The sequence below is a fragment of the Acanthochromis polyacanthus genome, chromosome 2 (genome assembly GCF_021347895.1).
Source record: "Acanthochromis polyacanthus isolate Apoly-LR-REF ecotype Palm Island chromosome 2, KAUST_Apoly_ChrSc, whole genome shotgun sequence".
Classification (NCBI taxonomy): domain Eukaryota; kingdom Metazoa; phylum Chordata; class Actinopteri; family Pomacentridae; genus Acanthochromis; species Acanthochromis polyacanthus.
Genome location: NC_067114.1, coordinates 29,435,293 through 29,458,199, shown reverse-complemented (window position 1 = coordinate 29,458,199; position 22,907 = coordinate 29,435,293). Strand labels below are relative to the sequence as shown.

The 22,907-nt window shown below is 39.3% G+C and overlaps 2 protein-coding genes across 3 annotated transcripts; one reads left to right on the top strand and one right to left on the bottom strand.

Annotated features, from left to right (window-relative positions):
* Window positions 1-918: 918 nt before the first annotated feature.
* Window positions 919-10,610, bottom strand: yipf2 (Yip1 domain family, member 2). 2 transcript variants are annotated; one of them, XM_022215392.2, is made up of 9 exons: window positions 10,381-10,610; window positions 10,092-10,157; window positions 8,568-8,722; window positions 8,412-8,492; window positions 8,226-8,313; window positions 5,876-5,992; window positions 5,626-5,792; window positions 4,548-4,730; window positions 919-4,466 (listed from the first exon to the last, which is right to left on the bottom strand). In XM_022215392.2, the coding sequence occupies exons 2-9, from the start codon at window positions 10,120-10,122 to the stop codon at window positions 4,386-4,388; spliced, it is 903 nt and encodes a 300-aa protein (XP_022071084.1). In that variant the 5' UTR covers window positions 10,123-10,157; window positions 10,381-10,610; the 3' UTR covers window positions 919-4,385. The 2 variants fall into 2 exon arrangements, with proteins under 2 accessions (XP_022071084.1, XP_051816726.1); XM_051960766.1 differs by lacking the exon at window positions 10,381-10,610 and adding an exon at window positions 10,339-10,361.
* Window positions 10,611-11,161: 551 nt separating this feature from the next.
* On the top strand, window positions 11,162-13,611 carry timm29 (translocase of inner mitochondrial membrane 29). The gene is made up of 2 exons (XM_022215394.2): window positions 11,162-11,373; window positions 12,620-13,611. The coding sequence occupies exons 1-2, from the start codon at window positions 11,268-11,270 to the stop codon at window positions 13,285-13,287; spliced, it is 774 nt and encodes a 257-aa protein (XP_022071086.2). The 5' UTR covers window positions 11,162-11,267; the 3' UTR covers window positions 13,288-13,611.
* The last annotated feature ends 9,296 nt before the right edge of the window (window positions 13,612-22,907 follow it).

Sequence of the window (22,907 nt, the reverse complement as noted above, 5' to 3'; positions counted from 1 at the left end):
CTCAACTTCAGTTTGATTGATATTATCTCAAGTAAACAATAAAAAAAGTTTTCTGAAAATTTATCAAAACGGAGTTATCTGTTTTTGCAAATGAACTCATTTCTTTTTTTCCCCCACCAAAACATGTTGAAAAAATGTTGAAATTGTGGACATCAGAAGTTTCACTGTGAAAATCCATTTTTTTCCCCACATTTTCAAACTTTTAAACGGGTCAGTTTCGACCCGCAAGATGACACGAGAGTTAAACATTTCTTCTGGAGTCGGACTATAAAAGTCGATGTTTTGATTGGTTTACATCTAGAGGAAATAAATGAACAATAAAGCAGGGTATTCTCAGATCTTACTACTACTGTATCACTTTGAAAGTTGATCCAACCAAATGCCAAACTAGAGGCAGAAGGTTCAAAACATCAGTCCACAAACCAGTGGGCGACCTCATTATAGCTTCATCCATCTTTTATAGAGGGTATATGGGTGTCTTTTATGCAAAACTAAGCAAAGAGGTGCAGCATCAGTAAAGCTGGTCGTACTAGACCTGCCACTCAAAGCAGCCACACTCTTAATTATTCATAACTTTAACCCTTAATACGATATAAACTGGTGAGTTCTATAAAAAGAGTCAGCCCCTCTACAGCTGCTATGAACAGACATTAGCTATAGAAACCAAAACTATTTCTTCTACCAGGCTGTAAAGCTGTTAATTTCTGCTGTAAAGTTGAGCATTTTAACATGGAGGTCTATGGGAAGGAATCACTTCTGGAGCAGCACCAAGTGGACATCTGAGGAACTGCAGTTTTTGGCAGCTTCATTCTTCAGCTCTTTCTATTCTCCGAGTGGTGAAGGGTTTGGAATCATTCAGGAAATACTACAGAGCAGTTATTACACGTTTAATGACACAAACAAAGATGGAGAAGGAGCAAAGATTCTAAGTTTTATTAACAAAAACTCTAAATTGCATCAAAGCAGAGAATAAATAGTTCTGTAGACATAAACCTTTTCCTCACTTTACAATAGATCCTCTGTTCAAAGAAGCGGCTGAAGCCGTTCAGGAAGGTTTAGGAGAGGCGATGAGTCCCTTTCCAGTTTCACTTCATGTTTTCCACAGTCTGGGATGGCTTCCTTCACACAACGAGCTGTTAGATGGAAACACCAAAGAACTGTCTATCCTGATCTACTGATGTGTTGAGCGGCAAGTTCTAATTCATTCATATCTGAGATTGAGGTTTCACTGAATGGAAATGATTAAATATGGATGCATTGTTTAATGCTCATAGTAATTTTGGACAAATTGTGAGTCAATTTGGGCAACTTTCAACCATTTTGGACCAATTTTAAGTCATTTTGAACCACTTTTTAGTTATTTTGGACCAATTTTGAGTCATTTTGGGGAAATTTTGAACCATTCAGGACAAAATTTGAGTCATTTTTGGGCTACTTTAAGCCATTTAGGACCAATTTTGAGTCATTTTGGGCAACTTTAAACCATTTTGGACCAATTTAAGTCATTTTGAACCATGTTTTAGTCATTTTGGTCCAAAAAAAATAAAAACTGGTTCAAAATTACTTAAAATGCTTTTGTCATTTAGGACCAATTTTGAGTCATTTTGGGCAACTTTTGAACCATTCAGGACAAATTCTGAGTCATTTTGGGCAACTATAAACCATTTTGGACCAATTTAAGTAATTTTGAACCACTTTTTTAGTTATTTCGGACAAATTGAGTCATTTTTGGGCTACTTTAAGCCATTTCTGACCAAATTTGAGTCATTTTGGGCAACTTTAGAACCATTCAGGACAAACTTTGATTCATTTTTGGGCTACTTTAAACCATTTTGGACCAATTTAAGTCATTTTGAACCATGTATTAGTCATTTTGGTCCAAAAAAAATGTCAAAAACTGGTTCACAATTACTTAAAATATTTTTGTCATTTTGGACAAATCCTGAGTCATTTTGAGCAACTTTTAAACCATTTTGGACCAATTCTATCCTGATCTATAGATATGTTGAATGGCTTGTTCTGCTTAATGCATATCTGAGATTGAGGCTTCGCTAAATGGAAATTATTAAATATTGATGCATTGATGCACGTCGTTAATCGAGGAAGCTTCTACAGTCATTCTAGCAGCTCTATTAATGAAACTAGCTAATGTCAGCATGCTAACAGAAGGAGAACATGCGGATGTTTAGCAGGTAGAGCGTTACCATGTTCATTGGAACTAGGGCTAGTAGCAATGTTTTAGTTTTGCAGGCAAATACTGGATGATTTGACGGGTTAGATGAGGGTTTAGAGGATCACTACAGTTTGTCATGAGGTGACCTTTGTGTAACGTTCTGACGTGTCGCACCAACGTAGCGCTTTACACACCGGGGAAAAACAGATATTATATATTAGTGAACAGTTTCCCCACACTTGACCTCCTCAGGTTACATTTTGACTAATATGATGTGAAAATGGAAAAAACAAGTGCAGCAAAAAATAATAAAACGAATGATGGCAAATTCTACTTCCTGTGAGCCACTGCTAATGTTTACACCTTCGATTATTCTATGATAACAGGAAACCAATTAGGTGGATAGACCTTAAAATGTAGAATGATAAAACATTGTGTTTTCCTTTAAATTCTGCTGTAAATGAATTAATTCCTAATCAAACGTCTTTTGGTAAAGTAACCCGAAGAGGTCACTTTGGGCTTTGAGAAGCTAAATATCAGTTTTCTACTTTTTTATAAACTGTAAAGACTCGGGCAGCACTCCAAGGTGACTTTTCCTTGTCGTGTGTGTCAGCAAATTCACAATCGACACACACAAATGAAGGTAATTCTGGATATCTAATCGGCACAACAGCTCCATCCCAGCAGGGGGCGCTCCACACACAGATTACATAAAAACTAACGCCACATATTGCATTCACTTCATAAATAAAAAGCCAGAGAAGAAAAGAAGCGCTCATTCGGCCTTTAGGGAATGAGGGAACCAAAGGAGTGTGTCCAGGACGCCTTCTGTTACACAATCCGTCCAAACTCTAAACGATGGTTCAGGATTACAAACTGAACATTTACGTGAGGATGCCTCTGCTGGGAGACCTGCTGTGGACATCTGCAATTATCTCAACTTCCAGCTCACCAAAAACGTCTGTCAACTCCAAGTGCTTTCCTTTCTCTACCAGGTTCAGGATCATTTTCTATTTTATAAACTGTACAGTTGACTGATACGGAAAACGCTGCATTTTACTGTTTACAGAACTGAGTTTGCGCTGCTTTGGTCACAACAACTCAGAAGCATTTTAGTTTTACTTGGAGAGGAAGTGCACAGTGTTCAGACTAGACCAGGGGTGTCAAACTCATCATAGTTCAGGTTCCACATTCAGCCCAGTTTGATGTAAAGTGACCAGTAAAACCACAGAATAATAACCTGGAAATAAGCACGACTCCTAATGTTTACTTTGTTTTAGTGCAAAGAAGTTCACTCTGAAAATATTCACATTTAATGAATTATCTTTTTACAAAACATCATGAATATCCTGAAATTTATGAAGAAAAATAAGTTCAATTTAAGCAGTATTATGCCTCAGTTTATCATTTCCACATTACGACTTCCAGATCACAGAGTGTCTACAAAGGAACACAACATTTAGTCACCTGGAACTGAACCGCAAAAGATTTTACTTTAGGATCAAAATGACAAAAGTTGGACAAACAAAAGGACAAAATATTACAAAAATCAGACACAATATGACAAAAATGAGACAAAACGACATGAAACAAAGCAAAGAGAAAAAAAATACGAAGCGACAAAATGAAAAAAATCAGACAAAAAACATCAAAAACGAGACAAAAAGAACAATAAACAATCTAGTATTTTACTTTATGATCTAAACAACTTGTCATGGTCTAGAAATGATTTTAAATTTATAGTTTTACTAATTTACAAACTGCAGTTAATGTCTTCTCTGTAATTTTTACACTTTGAGGGCCGGATTGGACCCTCTGGAGGACCACTTTTGGACCACGGGCCTCATGTTGGACACCCCTGGTCTAGATGCTTTCTTGGATCAGAACCTTCTGTGCCAAACCAACAGTGGATTTATCTAACTAGGAATGGTTTAGTGACCATCTTGCCTGCTTGTGTTTCGGTGTTTGTTCAGGAAGCCATGCCAGACCTTTGGATGCTCTACATTCTGAAACATCACAGTAGAAACGTGGTTCATTCTGTCAGCGTTGAACCACCTCAGGATAAATTGGAGCCACACTCACTCATCCAGCGCTTCATCGGGGAAGCAGACTAGCACTCACACCACGGCAATAATCAACATCGCCTCAGAAAGAATGTTTGTACTTGGTTTCAGTTTTAATCCAGACATATCAGACGCTCTTCCTCTGGAGGTCAGTGGGGTTTGGTGGTGTTCAGCGCTCCATGAATCGTGGGTTTCGGTATGGGTATGGGTGCTGTCTGGAAGAAGTAGAGCTGAAAAAGAGAAGCGGTTCAGTGTTTAGCCGAGGATAAAAAGGTTCAACGTGTCCGATAGATCTGAGGCGTCTCACCGACCTTACAGCCGACGGCCAGCAGCGTGTGCAGAACCACGATGGTCGCCACCGTGGCCACCGCCATCACCCTGGTGTCGTCACGGACGACCGGCCAGAAGGTGAGGACGAGGACCGAGCCGGAGATCACCATGGCAACCAGGATCAGCGTCCAGTGCACCCAATCGTGCGGAATGATCCACAAAACCTGGAGACGACGGAGTTAGATGTTTGTTACTGAGGACTACTGTTAGTGTAATGAAGCTGCTGAACAGGAGCATCAGTACTGCCTGTAGATATTAAACACAGCATCAGTGGACGTAGAGGTTCATTCCAGGCCTCAGAAGCAGCAGCTAACAACCATTTTTTCAGAAAAGTCAACACTGTGGTAGATCGTGTATTTCAAACTAATATTATATCATTTCAACCTCTTTTTATTATATTATTATATTGTTAAAACTTGGTTTTATTATTTTATTTATATTATTATAATATTTACTTTATTTTTATTATATTCTTGTATTATTTAAACCTGGTTTATTATGATACTATTAAAACCGGGTTTTATTATTTTAATTTTTAAACTTGGTTTTATTCTAATATTAAAATAATATTTAAAACAGTTTTTATTATCTTACTAAAATATTAATAAAACCTGATTTTAATATTTTATTATATTTAAACCTGTTTTTATTACATTATAATATCTGAACCTAGTTTTATTATATTCTAATAATAAAATCTAATTTTATTCTAATAATAAAACAATATTTAAACTTGGTTTTATTATATTATAATATTGTTTAAATATGGTTTTATTTTATTATAATAATATAACAAAACCTGATTTTCTTATGTTATTATAATATTATTTAAACTTGATTTTATTACATTATTATAGTATTAATAAAGCCTGGTTTTATTATATTAACCTAACCTGTCAGCATGTTGTATTTCCAGTGGTCTGAGAGGAAACCAGACTTTTGTTTTCATGACGGGAGGTTTTTAGATCGGATTATGAGAAATGATTTGGACAGATGTGTTTCCAGAACTCGGCTGATTGTGGCTAACGTCTCGCAGCAGCAGACGGAGGACGGACTCACTGAGGTGGGGATGTAGATGAAGAGGGAGTAGCCGTAAACACACACAGTCTCCAGGATGGAATAACCTCCGATCTGCCTCTCGGTGCCTTGTCTCCATTTCAGGAAACCCCATAAACCAACGGGCACCAGCCAGGCGTACATGAAGATCACCACTGCAGCGATGGTGACTGTCAGAGAAGAGAAGATGGAGAGATGATTGAGAAGACTAAAGTCCCACTGAGACGGGCTGAGGATGCTGAGGAGGACTGACCTCTGTGGAACTGTGGTCTGTAGTGGTATGTAGGGTCTCCTTTCTGACTGAGGAACGTGGAGATGTTCCCACTGATCACCACCGAGAACACCAGCGTCACACAAATCCAGAACGGACCTACAGAGACACATTTATACAGACACAATGAGGACGTCCTGGTCCTAGAAAGATAAATATCCCAGACTACAAAGCCAACTGCAGTGTTTTCTTCTGGTGACTTTGGTGTGATCCTGGCATTGTGCCGATCTGTAAACTAAACCAGGAACACGTGCAAACAAATGCTGTTCTACATCCCCTCCCTCTCAGACACAGTTTTAATGATATCATGTAGAAAACCGTCAAACCGAACACCCGTCCGCTTAGTTTTTCTTTGCTTAGAGACACAAACAGAAACCCTGACTTCAGTAAAAAGTTTGGACAGTTGTTTTCTTTGTTTGCTCTTTTTTACAGTGTAGAACAAAACTGAAGACATCAAAACTATGAAATAACATATGGAATTTTAAAAAAGTGTATGCAAAACAGAATATATATATATAGTTTTTGTTATTTTCAACAAATTCTGAGTCATTTTTGGTAGCTTTTACACCATTCTGGACCAATTTAAGTTATTTGAACCACTTTTTAGTCGTTTTGGACCAGTTTTTGTCATTTTTGACAAATTTTGAGTCATTTTGGGAAACTTTAAAATAATCTTGGACCAATTTCCATTCATTTTTAATCACTCCTTAGTCATATTGAAGTACTTTTTTAGTCATTTTAGATTAATTTTAAGTCATTTTGGGAAACTTTTTAACCACTTTAGACTGATTTTAAGTCCTTTTGAACCACTTTTTAGTCATTTTGGACCAGTTTTTGTCATTTTGGCCAAATTCTGAGTTATTTTGGACAACTTTTAAACCATTTTGTATCACTTTGTAGTCATTTTGGATGTTTTTTGTTGTTTTGGAAAATTTTTGAGTTGTTGTTTTGTCACATCTGAGGATGTTGAACATGTTATGGCATGAACAAAAGTTTACTTTTCATAATCGTACCGTAACTGAAATCCAAAGTTGAACCAACTGTAGGAAACCAATAACTTCCAAACATTTATTTGGTCAGACTTTCTCCTCACAGCATAACTCCATTTATTATTTCATAGGCCGGATGACTTTAGTTTTTCTCCAAGAAAAAACCCTTGAATGACTCAGTGTGTCCAAACCTTTAACCAGAATTTCATCATTTCTGTTGTTTCCATCGCTAGGCAACATCCAGCTAAAACGTTTGTGCTTTTCCAAACAGGAAAGTGGGATTAAAGCTAGCAGCAAATGTAAATTCACTGCTGGTATTTTTAGTTTATTACATAATGCAGTTTGTCAGCGAGTGGCCTTGGTAGAAACGGAATCATTTGGTAAAAGCTCAGCAGTCCATGACCGAGTAACGGACGGAGCAGGAGGTCTGTGTATTATTATCCCTTACATCACTTCTATTTTATCTCATTACTGAAGGGTACTGTAAAGATGTCTACTAATATGTGTGTTTAAAAAAAGAACCTTGTGTCACTGTGAACAGTTTCTACACAAGTAGCTGAAACTAACCAATCATAGCTCCTGTCTCTGTTATCTCCACATTCTTTTTGTCATTTTTGACAAATTCTGAGTCATTTTGGGGAACTTCTAAAACCATTTCAGTAATTCTGAACCACTTTTTAGTCATTTTGGACATTTTTTGAGACATTTTGGGCAACTTTTAAACCATTTTGGACCAATTTTAGGTCATTTTTAACCACTTTTTAGTCATTTTGGACTATTTTTTTTGTCTTTTTGGACTAATTTTGAGTCATTTTGGGAAACTTTTGAACCATTTTGGACCAATTTTAAGCAATTTATAACCACTTTTTAGTCATTTTGGACATTTTTTGAGACATTTTGCTCAACTTTTAAACCATTTTGGACCAATTTTAGGTCATTTTTAGCCACTTTTTTTTTTACATTTTGGGCTATTTTTTGTCTTTTTGGACTAATTTTGAGTCATTTTGGGGAACTTTTAAACCATTTTGGACCAATTTTAAGCAATTTTGAACCATTTTTTATTCATTTTGGACAAATTTTGATAAATTCTGGGCAACTTCTAAACCATTTTGCACCAATTCTACATAATTCTGAATCACTTTCAGCAGCTCAAACTGAGCGATCACAGCTCCTGTCTTTATCTGTTATCGCCACATTCTGACATTTTTGAGGACGCTGATGTCAAACTACAACACATAGCAGTGCAACCTCTTTAAAAAAAAAATCACAGGAAATGTTCACACATAAGAGGCTAAAATGAAAATCTAAATGTGCAGTAACTGAATCCCGCTCTGATGGCTCACCGTATAGATCTGGGTTACTCCGAAGGTGGTGTTTAATAAAGTTTCTTCCAGGTAACGGCATTACTGACCCCTTAACTCTGTCCAGTACCTGCATCACATGATGAAGAGTCAAACAAAAAACAACTGGCTGAGAAATTACACCTGTGGCTGTGTGCAGAGTCTGTCTGCGGGGGGGGGGGCTCATACCTGCATCGTGTCCACATTGAAGAAAGACTGATAGTACTCAAAGGTCCAGAAGCCGCCAGCTGGTTTCTGTCCTCCTAAGAGCTGAAAGCACAGACATCTGTCAGCTGCTGTCCGCTCAAAACATCAACCTCAACGTGTCACACAAACGATCTTCACCTCTGAGCTCTCCTCCTGACCCTCCTCATCCTCCGATAGGTCCAGTTTTACATCCTCTCCTCCTCCAGATGCTGTGGGGGGGGAGTTTGTGGCAGGTATGCTGAGTGTGGAGGCCCCCGGGTCTGCAGACAGCAGCTCTGCAGCTTCCTCAAACTCTGCAGACAGACAGACAGACAGACACAGGGACAGACAGAGGGTTAGTGCTGTTGGTGCTATGGGCCCAGATCCAGAGTGTATCAGACCTGGTGATCACCACTGGTTTGGGACGGGAAGACAAAGAGAACTAATTAAAGTAGGACACACCCTAAGCAAGCCGAGACATTTTTATTTATTGTAGACATCGCTCTTCAACAGCTAGCTCATTAAAAGATGATGAAACCTCAGCTGAATGCAACAAAATCCTCAAAGCTTAAAGCAGACAATCCGACACAGTGTTGGCCTTTAGAAGGAACACTACAGGATCGTCCTATGCTTCACTTCCACCTGCCAAACTTCATGTAAGAGCAGCGTCCTTCTGGTTTTGAATACAGAATATTTTTGCCATGTCGTGTCAGCATTTAAACGCAGAATGTCGGCTCAGTTTAAAAGTTTTAGAAAACAAAGTTCACTGACAGAAGTAGTAATTAGGATCTCTGAACATATAAGTGTAATACCAGGAGATGGCCATCAGGTGTCACCATGAATGTTGCATCAGATGTTTCAAACAATTAATCATTTTGAAGATAGAGACCGGTGACGAATTAAAGGAAAATCCTGAACCCATGACCCCTACATCGGAAGGGTTTGTTGTGCTATGGGGTGACATTTTGCTGATATGGTTGGAGAGAGAAAGTTCACTACAAACATGATTACCTTCATCCTGTGATGAAACATTTCTATCCTGATGTGAGTGGTCTCTTCTAGGATGACACAGGGGGTCACTGAATGCTCTGATGAGCATCAGAATCATGTATATCAGACGCTACGGTGTTTACAGTCACAAACCTAACTGAACATGTTGGGGAGAATTTGGATTTATGGGTCAGCACTCTCCACTGCCATCATCAAAACACCAAATGAGAAGAATGTCTTTTAGTGAATGATGTCCACCCTTATCCATCCATCTGTTTCTTCTCGTGGTACATGGCGGCCTAACACTTTACTAAGACGCTTCATGTTTGTTCTTGCTTCAATTTGTCACATCTGTTTATAGTTGTGTGTGAATGATTCAGAGATTTATGTCTGTGAAGATTCTCAGTCATCCTGGTAATCACCGGAGCTTTAGTAAAAATCAAGAACCGAGTCCAGCTGATCGTACTGAAGATTCAGAGATTCTGATTTCTCTGTGTTCTAATTGTTCCCTGTAGTTTAGGCATTTCTTTTGTGTCATTTCCAGTCACATTTAAAAAACAGGTTAGAGTCCACAGGGAGTATAGATTTCTGGTTTATTCAGCCACAACAGCTGGATTTCATCTCTGAAATCCTGCCTGTTAAGAGTCCGCGCAGCTTTCACCAGGAACACCAGCGGGTACCTGTCATCTTTACCTTGGAATTGTAGATCATTTGGACTGGCCATCCCTTCAGTGGACAGACGGCAACCTCATGTGAGATCTAAGAGAGAATGAACATCGATTAAAAACGTTCACATGATTAAAGCTCCCTGCTGGAAGGACACGAGATAATCGGTTAGCTGATACGTGGAACATGTGATACCCGATAGGAAACCCTATGAAGTAAACAATTAAATAGAATATTAAATGTAGCAGAAGTCTAATAATAACCTGGAACATACCCCTGTGTTGTGACCAGAGTGGCATATGTGAAAAGAACCAACCTGTCCTCAGCAGGATGATGACAGCTAACAGCAGCGAGGAAAAACCAGCGATGCTGTGTCGCATTAGTTGTAATATGAGAAGGAATCTAACGTAAATATGACACAATAACTGTCTGTATAGGTTTAATAAGCTGAAATTTTTTTTAGCAACACGCAGTCTGTCTTCAGCAGGTAACGTTACCGACGCTGCGGACAGGCAGTCTAGTTCCGGGACACGTCACCGCGTAAACAAAGCCATCACATGATCATGCCCTTTTAAAGATAACTTTATTTAAAAGTTTAATCGAACGCAAAAAAATATGCACCGCAAAACACTATAACTACAAAAATATGGATAAAGCAAAAAATAGAGAAATTAACAGAATTAATATTAAGTGCACACAAGCGTAGTAAATGTACAAACAGTTTGGAACAGAATTTATATAGAAATAAAACTGATTATTTGAAAAAATTACAAAAAAAATAGCTACAGCTGAGACAAAGTTCAGCTGAGACACCATTTCACTATTTCTCCAAACATATATTCCTGCAAACATTCAAATACTGTTTTATATGTATATTCGATTTTATTATTTATTGTTGTGAATTTCGCTGGCTTTAATGCACCGTCCAGTCGCAGCTACTTATATTTTCACCATGCCCCCGTGTATGATGACAATAAAGCTATTCTATTCTATTCTATTCTATTCTATTCTATTCTATTCTATTACTTGCTTTAAGCAATTAAATGCGGAACCTTTCAAATCGTGAGCGAGTTTCCTTATCGGAAGACTAAAACCCGAATCAGCCGTGGTCGCCATTTTGGCTCCATGTGAGCGCCCTCCTGGATCAGCAGCATGTGAGTTCTTCCTGAAGGTGACCGTGTTCGGTGAATAACAGCGGCTGAAATGGCTTCGTTTCGTGTCGTGAGGAGAACTCTCTGTGCTGCGGCTGAAGCAGCGTCTGCTCCGGTCAGCAGGAGCCGCTGGGAGAAGCTGAAGAACAGCAAAGCCGGTGAGAAACTGAGCAGTTAGCTAGTTAGCGTGAAGCTACAGGGACACCACTGAGTTAGCTTGGTTTTATCATGTAAATTAAGCTAAACACTAATTAATCCTGCTGCCCAGTTCACTAGTAAAATTATTTATGAAGTATAACCTCACAAAACGTGTTCTAAATTGTATGCTTCACTCACATATTCAGGTTAACAACACAATATTAGTCTCCACCAATGTTGCATAGGGTGGTAAAATAGGGAAAGGGCTCACTAAAACCATAACTTAATGTCAGAGTGTGAATTGTACAATGCGGATGTTGCTAAACAAATTAGTAGAAAACTGTCAACATGAGAGTCAAACACTCACATCTGCATATTCCTTGGTTCACCCATAGTTTATTGTTTTTATTTTAACATTAAACATGATGTCCATGTGTGATGATAAATGAACTGCAGCAACTTATGGTTCAATAAAATGCTATTTTATGTGTTGTTTCTATTTCTGGTAGTTACTTTTATTGACTAGAAAGGTACTGTTCTGTAATACATTCATACACACAATAATGTCACAGCTGTGAATATCATAAAACATACCATAACTAACCCCCTGATATGACAGAAAACATTTCCAAATCATTCTTTTACAGTATAATAATATTCAGCGGTGATGGACCTCAGCATTTAGCAGTAAATGGTTAAATGTAGTTGATAAACTGGCTGTCAAATGTTAACTAATTCTGTCTTTATAGCAGGGATAACTTCTAATTAATTAATTCAATTACAGCTGTGTTCTGTTGTGTGTAAATAAAAGCACGTTCCTCTCCCGCTGTGGACACATTTATATTCATTCTGCTGCTCTGCCATCCTCAAAGTGTTCACTAAAATCAGAGGAAAGAATCACTTTGGTTGCTGCAAACTGAACCTGAGTAGCAACTTAAAACAAACTGTGCACATATTTAAATATTTTTACTAAACATCTGTTTAATTGTGTGAAATTCTCTCCAGCATTTGCTCTCATGGGAGACAAACAGCTAAATATTCATCATATAGAAATCATACCAGAAGAACAGCTGGATTGTTGCTGCTGTTACATCAGATGCCATATCATAGTTAAAATGACTGCAACATAAGGAAGTTGTGTAGAAATCCTTGTTGTATCTACCTCTGTGAGTGAATGTTGTATTGTTGATTCTGCAAAGTTCCAGTTGATGGGTGACTTGTGTCAGACCTTCAGTCCAGCTTCTTCTTCTCCTCTCCCGTGTCCAGGTGTTTGGTGTCGCAGCTTGGTCTCTGACTATAAGGAGGCCGGCAGGGAGATGGTAGTCGGTGCCTGGGAGCGGCCGCTCAAAGCCTCGGTGTACGGGACTCTGCTGGGTGGCGCCTACGCCTGTTTCTACACTAAACCCGACCGAACGTCCTTCGAGGCCGACCTGCTGGAGCGCTCCAACCAGCTGGGGCTGCTGTCGCCGTGGATACGCAGCGGAACCTCGGATGGCCACGTACAGAACCTGGTGAAGCTTCGTAACGAGGGTCGGCTCCGTCACGCCAGCCTGGGCCTCCTCTCCTTGATGTACCGCTCCGACTACGACCCCGACGTCACGCTGTACGAGGCCCAGTGCTCCAACCTGTCGGTGCCCTGGAGGGAGCTCCCTCAGAGGGTGCTGGACGTCGGGTTCGCTGGTCGCTGGTGGATCCTGGACTCAAAGATGAAGGACTACGACGTAAACGAGGCGGAATTCAAGCACCTGCCGGTGTACATGCAGGTAATGTCACCGCCCAGCGTTCAGGAGGTGGAAAGGAATGAAAGGCTACACAAAGAGTCCTGGTTACCGCTGACCGTGGAGGACGAGGAGAAAGACACGAATGTGGAGGACAAGAAGGAGAGAGAAGTGAAACCGGTACAAGTAGCAGTGGAGGAGCAGACTCGAGCTTAAACTGAGGATGTTCACACATCAGGACAAAAACATGCTGTGTGTGAGACTGTAAGAACCAGGACTGTCTCATTTCATGCAGAACTGGATTCATCAAATAAAAGTAAAAGCCTCTGTGTTCAGAAGTCCTTTCAGGAGTTTTAAGATGCAAATCTACATTAGATTTTCAACTTCTGATGCATTTTTGCCCACATTTCTTTTTCCAGTAGTTTAAAATAGCAAATACTTTTCGAGATAAAAGTTTTTTGTGTGTTTTTTTTGCATGTCGACCGTCTTTCAGCATCCTCTTTTCATATTAAAATTTGTCTTTGTGTTTGAGCAACAATACTTCAGGAACTATTAACCTCTTGATGTCGATCGTCACGGTTAGAGATGGAATGACTCTCAGGGAGAGCAGTGGGTGAAGATCCTAAACATCCTGGATTTACTGTTAGAAATGTATGGTTCGTGTTAAAGTGCATATGATTGTTGTCCTCACTGTCAGAGGATTCATGCTCACACCAGGTACAGGACGTCACTCAGATCCTCAGTAGATTCCCTGAGAATGACGGTGACCCTCCTCACTGATGACCACCAGGTGAAGCAGATTACACTTTGAAGAGGTCAGAGGTCACCTAAAGGGACTTAGTGTCAGCAGCTACCAGATGTCATGTGGAGGAAGTCTGTGGTTCATCTGTCGCTGGGTTTCTGCTCACCAAACTAGTGGTGTTACTGGATTCTACCACCAGAGGGCGCTCTGCTGCTAAAAAAAAAATAATGGTAAGAGGAGCTGAGCCCTGTCAGTGCTCACTGTAGCATTTAACCAGAATTTCACGCTCCATAATGCACTAATGTGGAACAAGGAATATATAGAGTGAAACAGCGATATAGAGACGATATCATGCAGACAGAAGAACAGTTATATAATGGAGCTGCACAGTCTCTTATATAAAATGCTAGAAGTCCAGTTAGATTTTAAAAATAAAGGCTCATAACATGCACACAAAACAGATTATTAGCGCAATATATTCCAGCTGCCATGGAGGTTTAATGAAGAGAAATATTTGGAATGACACTTAGAGAAATTGTGTGTTTGCTTTTTTGGATAACCTCCTCATACCTGTATAATAAATGCATGGCAAACATCAGGCAGTGAGCAGCTAGAAGTGTTGACATAGCTAGATTGAATCTGCCCAACATTTGGATAAATCTTGATGTCTAATATTTCTTATGTGTAGGTTTATTTTTATAAAACAGATAAGACAGGTTCACTAGTGAGCTTCAGATTCCTTACGCTTGGACATTTCTACGCTGTGGCACCGTATTACCGTTTCCATTCGTCCTGCTAACCAAGCTAACTACAGCTAACTGTCTCTTAGCTGTGGCTTCCTTTATCACACAGATGCAGCTGTTTTTCTTAGCGACTAGTGACTGGTTCATTCCAATTATGCCAGTGCTCAAGTTTTGCAAGTAGGAAAGTCAAATGCTTTATGAAAGCTCCAGCATAAACAGTTAAAGAGATAAATGACAAAAACCCAAACAAATGTTGATTTTCAGTCTAAGCTGCAATATGAGAAAATACAATTTCCCTTGCAGGATCAATAAACTAAACAATGAAAACCATTTATGATATATACAGCGGGGAAAATAAGTATTTGATACTCTGCCGATTTTGCAAGTTTTTATGTAATTTTTAGCGTTGGTACACCTCAACTGTGAGAGAGTATGCAAAACCCCAGAAAATCACATTGTGTGGTTTTTAAATAATTAATGTGGATTTCATTGCATGAAATAAGTATCTGATCACCTACCAACTGGCGGCTCTCACAGCCCTGTTTGTGTTTAACCCTCCTGTTGTCTTCATTTATGGACACAAAGAAAATATTGTTGTCTTGTCTGAAAAAAATCCAAAAATTCAGCAAAAGAAATCCCCAGATTTCAGAAAATGTGCAAAACCTTCAGGAAGAAAACTCCAATAATTCCTTCAAAGTTTCCCTTCAAAATTGTGTTTAAAAAATCACCCAAATTTGGCAGGAAGTTCTTGTAAATATTCTCAAAAAATGAGTAAAAATCTTTTTTAAAAAATCCTAATTTTTTTAAAAAGTGATTTCATATATATCAGTAAAACTTCTAATATTTTCTTTAGGAACATTCAGAAAAAAAATGAACCGAAATTCGTTGAATTTTTTTCACCAAAAAATGTTCAGAAATTTCCCGAAAATGTGGACGTCAGAAATTTCACAGTGAAAATGTATTTTTTTCCCCACATTTTCAAACTTTAAAACGGGTCAATTTGACCCACAGGGCGACACGAGTGTTAAGAAGCCCTCCATTTATCCACTCATTACTTGTATTCATTGCACCTGTTTGAACTCGTTACCTGTATAAAAGACACCTGTCCACACACTCGATCAATCAGATTCTAACCGCTCCACCAAGGGCAAGGCCAGAGAGCTGCTTCAGGACACCAGGGACAAAATTGTAGACCGACACAAGGCTGGGATGGACGACAGGCAAGCAGCGTGGTGAGAAGGCAACAGCTGCTGGCATTATTAGAACATGATAGAAACTCAAAATGACTGCCAGTCTCCCTTGGTCTGGGCCTCCATGCAAGATCAATGGTCATGAGAAAGGTGAGGAATGAAAAAGTAATTATTTAAAAATCACACAATGTGATTTCTGGATTGTTTGTCTCTCTCAGTTGAAGTGTACCTGCAGACCTCTCCATTCTTTGTCAGTGGGAAAACATGCAAAATCGTCAGAGTTTCAAATATTTATTTTCACCACCAGCTAAGTCCAACTTTAAAAGCACCTGACTGATATCATGTAGGCCCCCTTTGTGTTGCTAAAGCAGACCAGTCGGGGTGTCCTGTGGTGTCTGATGGTTGGTAGTGGATCCTTTAGGCTACAGGGTGAAAACTCCGTGGATCAGAGTTGTTCTAAAGATCCCAAAGATATCTGATCACATTGGGATCTTGATCACTTCAACTCTTTGGCGTCTTCTTAAGTTTTTGTGGTGCTTCATTGCGTATTGTGCTGTTGCCATGGCGGGTTGTGCTCGGTCTCCAACATTGTTTAGGTGGGACGTACATGTTCAAGGGTTCCCAGCAGAACACTGTAACGAGTCGATCAATGTTAATAACGTCACACGTCAGTGGTTTTACTGTTGTTGCTGCTGTTATTTATTATGTGGTTGGCTGCATTATCACACATGATCCGCCCTGTAATTACATCTGGGGCTTTAGGACATTGGGATGTTACATTTTAGAGACCAAACAATTCATTATAAATAAAATAATCATTCAGATTTACACTGTCAGACTGCAACAAGCCGGTTTCTCTCTGCTAGGTGACCTTTGTTACATATCATATTCCCTTTATCTCTCCCCATGTTTCCAGTCTGATTCTCAGTCGGTATCTAAATCATAGATTGGACACGATGTTCGTCCTGTTTGCTCTTATTGCTGCGCGTCTCTTCCTCCAGCCGGCTGAAGTGTCATCTCTCACACTGGGATGAATAAGAAGACCGTTCATTAGTGTAAACTCGTCATTTTTCCAATTTTCCTGCCTCAGATCGATCTATATTTTCCATTTTGAGCAGGTTTCTTGTGTGCATTGATTACACAGCTCTAGAGACGGTGATTCCTGTATTGAACAGTAAACCGGCCTACGTAGCTGAAACACTGCACGACCTGTTAAACCACACATGCATGTGGATGGAAGCGCATCTAGTGAGGATACACTTGAGTGCTTTGAGTATAATTCTACCATCGCTGTGCTAACATGCTCACAATAAAGACCGATTCATTTCTTCCATGTTCCATATCTGCTAACAGCTGCAGACTTAAACTGAAAACCACATCCAAACACGCTACGATCGGGGGAATGTACACGCAGGTGTTCGGCAGGCAAACAGAGGAAACAATGTGTGCAAGAGCTGAACAAGAACAGGGCCAAGGATGTGGAGTACAGTACAAACACTTTGACACACATAAAGAACGTGGAACCAGCATCAAACTGACTCGGCTTCTACGTGTTCTGTCACAGTTCAACAGCGTGTAGGAACGAGTTGATAATGTTTGTCACATGGACGCTCGCAGGCAAACGGACGTAGGACTGAATAACTGGCATCAGCAGCTCTGACATGCTGAGGTTTAGCATCTTTAATCAGCTCTTTAGCACTGAACACAAAGTAGGGCAGCGTGGGGCACAACCATTTTGGTTCTGGTTAAATAATTAAAAGATGTGACTGTTCATGTTCTCCTACAAGCGCATGCACATTAATGCTGAAGTCTGCTTGTTCATCAGACCGATTGTTCTTTTACAGTTACACCAAAAGTGGCAGAAATGAAACAACTTACTCCATGGGCACAGTTAATTTTAACAGAAAATTGATTAGTTGTATCTAGGGCTGTCAAAATTACCACATTTATGCAGATTAATGCATCGTCATGATTAATCTGATTAAAAATTTTAACTCAAAATCCATGAAGGTGCTAAACACCACGGTGGCCGTCTTGGTGGGAAATGTGAATGATGTTATATATTATTCCCGTCTTTATTGAGCCTCTTTGCTCATGCAAAATGAAACGTGATTAATAGAGATTACAAATGAATGAGATTTAATCGAATTAATCCACAGCACCCTTGTGATTAATCTGATAAAAATGTTAATCGTTTGACAGCACTAGTTATATCACTTGTTAGCAAAGTCTGAATGCAAATAATTAATAGAAATTGACACTGTTAAAAAAATGTAAAAAAAAAAAATTATGGACACATTGTGAAAATCTGACATCTAAGGTGCCTAAAAAAATCTAAAAAATGATAGAATATCATCATAATAAAAAAATCTTGTAAAAACATTCTTTGAAAATTGTGAAAATAATTGCAAATATATGTAAAATAATGTTATCTTTAAATGGCTTAAATACAATAAAATACATTGTTTTATTTGTAGAAATACAATGTGGACATTAGGTGGAGTTTTTACCCGTTTTTGACTCTCATGTAGAATTCTAAATTTTATGTTTAAAAATTCTTAACATACACAATTCACATAACAGAAAATATCTGTACATTAGCAAGTATTTTTGCTGATTTAACACAATAAGTGGAATTTTATTGTCAAATCCTATAAGACTTTAATATGGACATTATTTCCAATTGTGGCCTGTCTTTTTGTGATTAGCATTTAAATTAATACTGTTTATCTGTGATTTTACTAATTATTATTTATAACTTGACTAAAGTGAGATCATCTGTAAAATAACAGACGACTAAAAATTAATTTTTGCAGTGAATATATATATATAATTTGCTGTAAAGCTGATTCTTTGTGCATCCTAAAAGTTTTGTAGGAATTTTATCCTCTGATGTGTAGAAAATTCCAAGGCACTCCATCCAACAGCTGTTCAGATGTTTTAGCGTGGATCGACCAATCGGTGGACAGAGATCTTCGGCGTTAAAGCTCAGCTCTGCTATCTGTTGCTGTTTAACATCTCATCAGACCTTTGGCAGTAGCGTCCTATAAAATATATACATAAACATTTTTCTCCAGTGATGACTGTTTATCTCCATTAAAGTCTTGAGCAGCAACATTTTAACACACCAGTGGAAGCGTAGAAAAAACAGCTGAGCCTGCATTGTTCCTGCTTCTCCCCCTCCTCAAGTTGCATCCTTTCAAGCTTTCTCTGTTTGCATCTTCCTCCATCTTTGCCTTATGGCCTCCATCGACCCCTGTGCTCCCATCCATCCTGCCCCCTCCTCCACGCAGACGTCGAGCCGAAGGGGTCATCGAGGGCGGTCACTGTCAGGTGGTGTTTGGGAAAAAAAAAAAGAAAAGGACTGCATTTTTCTCCTAGCAGTGCAAACACACAACCCATCACCTGAGAGCGTTCAAAGAAGAATCTGCAGCATTCCACGCATAGAAAAGGCCTGTTTTTGACTTTTTATGGACGATGTGCAGAGTTTTCTTCCACCTAATTGGTTGGAAACTCAACTCTTGACCACGTTGACTTTCCTGCGACCAAATCTGGGGATTTGGGAGGTTCACCAACAAAAGAGCTCAGCGCTAAAGCGGTTCGATCTGTTTTGATGTGAGTTATTGTGACGCGAGATTGAAGAAGGATGGTGTAGTTCAAAGCTTCCTCTGACTCGTCTACATTCATTAACCCTGAGAAGGCAGAGCAGGAGGTGATGGAGAAGGAAGGCGGGGGGGAGAAAAACAACAAAAAAAGAAGGGGGTGGGGATGACTGTCTGGCCACCATGTTGACCTCATTGACCACAGCAGGACCAGGCTCGTATGCACACACAATGACACGCACACACATGCACCGATCTGCCTAATCAATGTGTAACTAAGGAAGGAGGGAGGATGATGGAGGGGGGGGGGGGGGGTAAGTTGTAGAAGATGGAGATGGAGGGTGAAGGAGCGGTGTAAATGAAAATATAACGGTACTACTGATGGAGTCAAACCACACAAACTGAAGGAAAAACTCCACAGATTACAGAGTGCAACAACCGTAGCCTCCAGCTGATGTGAAACTAGACGAGCACGCCATGTGAAACAGTTGGATCTGTGTAAGAATGTTCAAAGAAATATCAGAAGATGACGCACAACGCTGCCATTTCTGATTAGTGTCCATAGACGAGCGCATGCTTTTCGTGAAAGTTATCTGTATTTTCTTTGCTTTGTTGGATAAATTCACACTTTATCCTCACACCATGAAAAAAGCACCCTTCATGAATATTGTACAAGTTATTTACTTGTTATTACATTTGATTTTAGTAGATGTGCAACACATTTACTATTGTTTGACACAATAAATGCACTTGTGATCACATGCAAATTCTTATTTCTCTAGAGCACCCAAAGCCCTGACCGCTGATTGTGTACAAAGATGAATGTAGCGTCAGTGATGTCATTCATAGGTTTCCTAAGGAATGGTTTTGAAGCCACCATCTTGGCTTAACTCACCGCTAAAACAAGAATAAGCAAAAAAGTGGAGTGTGAGTAAAGCTGAGGTGAGTCGAATGAAATCTGGCTGCTGAATCATTGAATCACCTGTTACTAAAAATGATCATACCCCTAATTATGCAAAACTTTAAACCTTCAGACAATTTAAATGGGTGAGTTATATTAAAACTTACTCCTGGTACTATGACCATGAATGAAAAATTAGCTGTAGAGGCCAAAAGTGTTTTTTGTACCTGACTGTAAACGTGTTTACTTCTACTGTAAAGCTAGACATTTTAACATAGGGGTCTATGGGGATTGACTCACTGTGGGAGTCGGCCTCAAGTGGACATTCTAAGAACTGCAGTTTTTTGGTCCTTGTGTCATTTCTGACCTTCCCTGAAGATTTCATCCAAATCCATTGGTCTGTTTTTGAGAAATGTTGTGAACAGACAGACAAGCGAGGCAAGTTTATTTGAATAGAACCCTTCATGTCCAAGACAATTCAAAGTGCTTCACATACAACATTAAGAGCAATATAGTGAAGTGCAGATAAACATTAAAAAGTGCATAAGACATTGCATAAATCATAATAAAATCAAGTACAACTAAATTGAATTCACATGATTAAAAGCAAGCAACAGTCTAGATAAGTTAAAATATACCGTGCAGATTTCATGCATAGGTGAATGAGAAAAGAAATGTTTTTACCTGGATTGAACAGTGTCTGCATTTGGTGAAAGTTTAATTTCCACTGGCAGTTTTTTTTTCCACTTGTTTGCAACAGAACAGCTAAATGCTGCTTCTCCATGTTTAGTCCAGACTGTGGCCTGAACCAGCTGACCTGTGATTTACTTCCAAATTTGAGTAACAAATAAAATCTAAACCTGTTGCCTCCTTCAGACTCAAGTTCACTGCCATTAATCTGAATGCATCAGCTTCATGAGTAAATGTTCATTTCAGTCACTTTTCACTTGTGGGTTTCCCCTGGCATGGGGAGAAATAAAGGATTATCTCATCTTATCTTTTCAGTGAAAGCCTAAATGGAAATCTGTCTTGGTTGGACCTGTTAAAATGTATGAATCTCTGTGAACACAGCATCAGTCGAAGTGGCAGGAAGTGGTATTAACAGATAGGTTATCAGATGGGACTACTTGACACTTGAAGTTCTGTCCAATTTCTCATGTGGCAAATATCATGCTTGTGCTGTAGACATTTCACTGTGGTGGGTCTGCATGAATGAAGCCCTGAAGAACATTTATGGAAAGTGAACTATGTCTGAACGGCAGCATACAGGAAGTCCTCGACTTAAAGGCATTATGGAGGATGTTTTTTTTGTTTAATTTGTCTGATTCACATAAAATGAATATACTGACCTTTAGTGGACTTGTATGTGTGGTCTCCAAAAGAAAAAAAATAACTGTGGACATGGCAGGACCTGAAAAACATCAGCCAATCAATGCGCTCGGACCGAGGCGTTTGCTTTGCTCCCTTTCCTGTCAATCAAAAATCTTCCGGCTCAGGCCCAGTTACGTAGATTACGTACGCCTTGGACTTACGTGTTTTCTGTATGTGTTGCTTTGGTATAGCTTCGTAGTTAGCTGGCGACTTGTTTTGCTCATCTTTTTTTACATAATGGCAGATAAAGATCCAGGGGGACCCAGCCGTTAAAGACAACTTCACGAGTCCTACGCAAGTTTCTGGAGGGGGGCGTTTCTTCGTAAATGTTAAGAGGGGGGAGGTTAGAGGTGGGTGAGGGAGAGGTTGTATGTGCGCATGCTACGTTCAAAGTCGTATGAAATTAAATCTCCTCTAATGCCTTTAAGTCGATTTTCGCTGTAAGTTGGAACTCTGGTGAAGATGTAAACCAAGCTGTTCCGTGCACCACGATATCGATCAGTTTACACGTTTCTACAACTACAGTAGCGAAAATGGTCTTTAACTCGCACAAAAACAATTTTGAAGGAAAACATCAGCGAACATGTAAACAAAGCTGTCTTATAGCGCCATGTGACGACTGTACATACAGTATTTGTAAATGTTATTTAAGGTCTATGTTCATATAATAAATAATTTGATGTGGTTCTAATTTAATGAGTTAAAGTTCATAAATCATTTATGCAAATTGTACAATCAGTTAAAAAGGGTTAAGTTTCCATGTAGGAACTAAGGTTGCATGTTTTGATCCGCTACGGATTTGAGTAACGGACAGCATAGACGACCCAGCTTGGACATGTTAGAGAGACTTTCATGGACTTCAGAGGACTTTAAGAAGGAAACTCTTTCCTGACAGGCAGTGCAACGAGGTACTGGCTAGAGGTGTATATGTTTTCTTTCACGCCTGAACAGTTATTGTTGTAAATTGTGTTCTTTAAATAGTCCTACTGCTCATGCACATTGTAGTTCTGTCGGCATGAACCTGGCATTAGCCTGGCGTGATCGTGGCGTGAACGTGGCGTGTGTTTAAAGATGAAGTCACTCCAAAGATTGTGAAGAATAAACACCCATTTCAAAAGGGCTACCTGCGTCTGCAGTCATGAAGAGAGTTACAGTATTCATCCGCTCCACTTACTAACTAGTTCCAAAGTAACGACAAAACGCTGTAAGTCGAGGACGTCGTAAACCGAGGACCTGTTGTAGAGGGATGATGTAACGTATGCCATGGCTGAACAGCATAAAAGACGA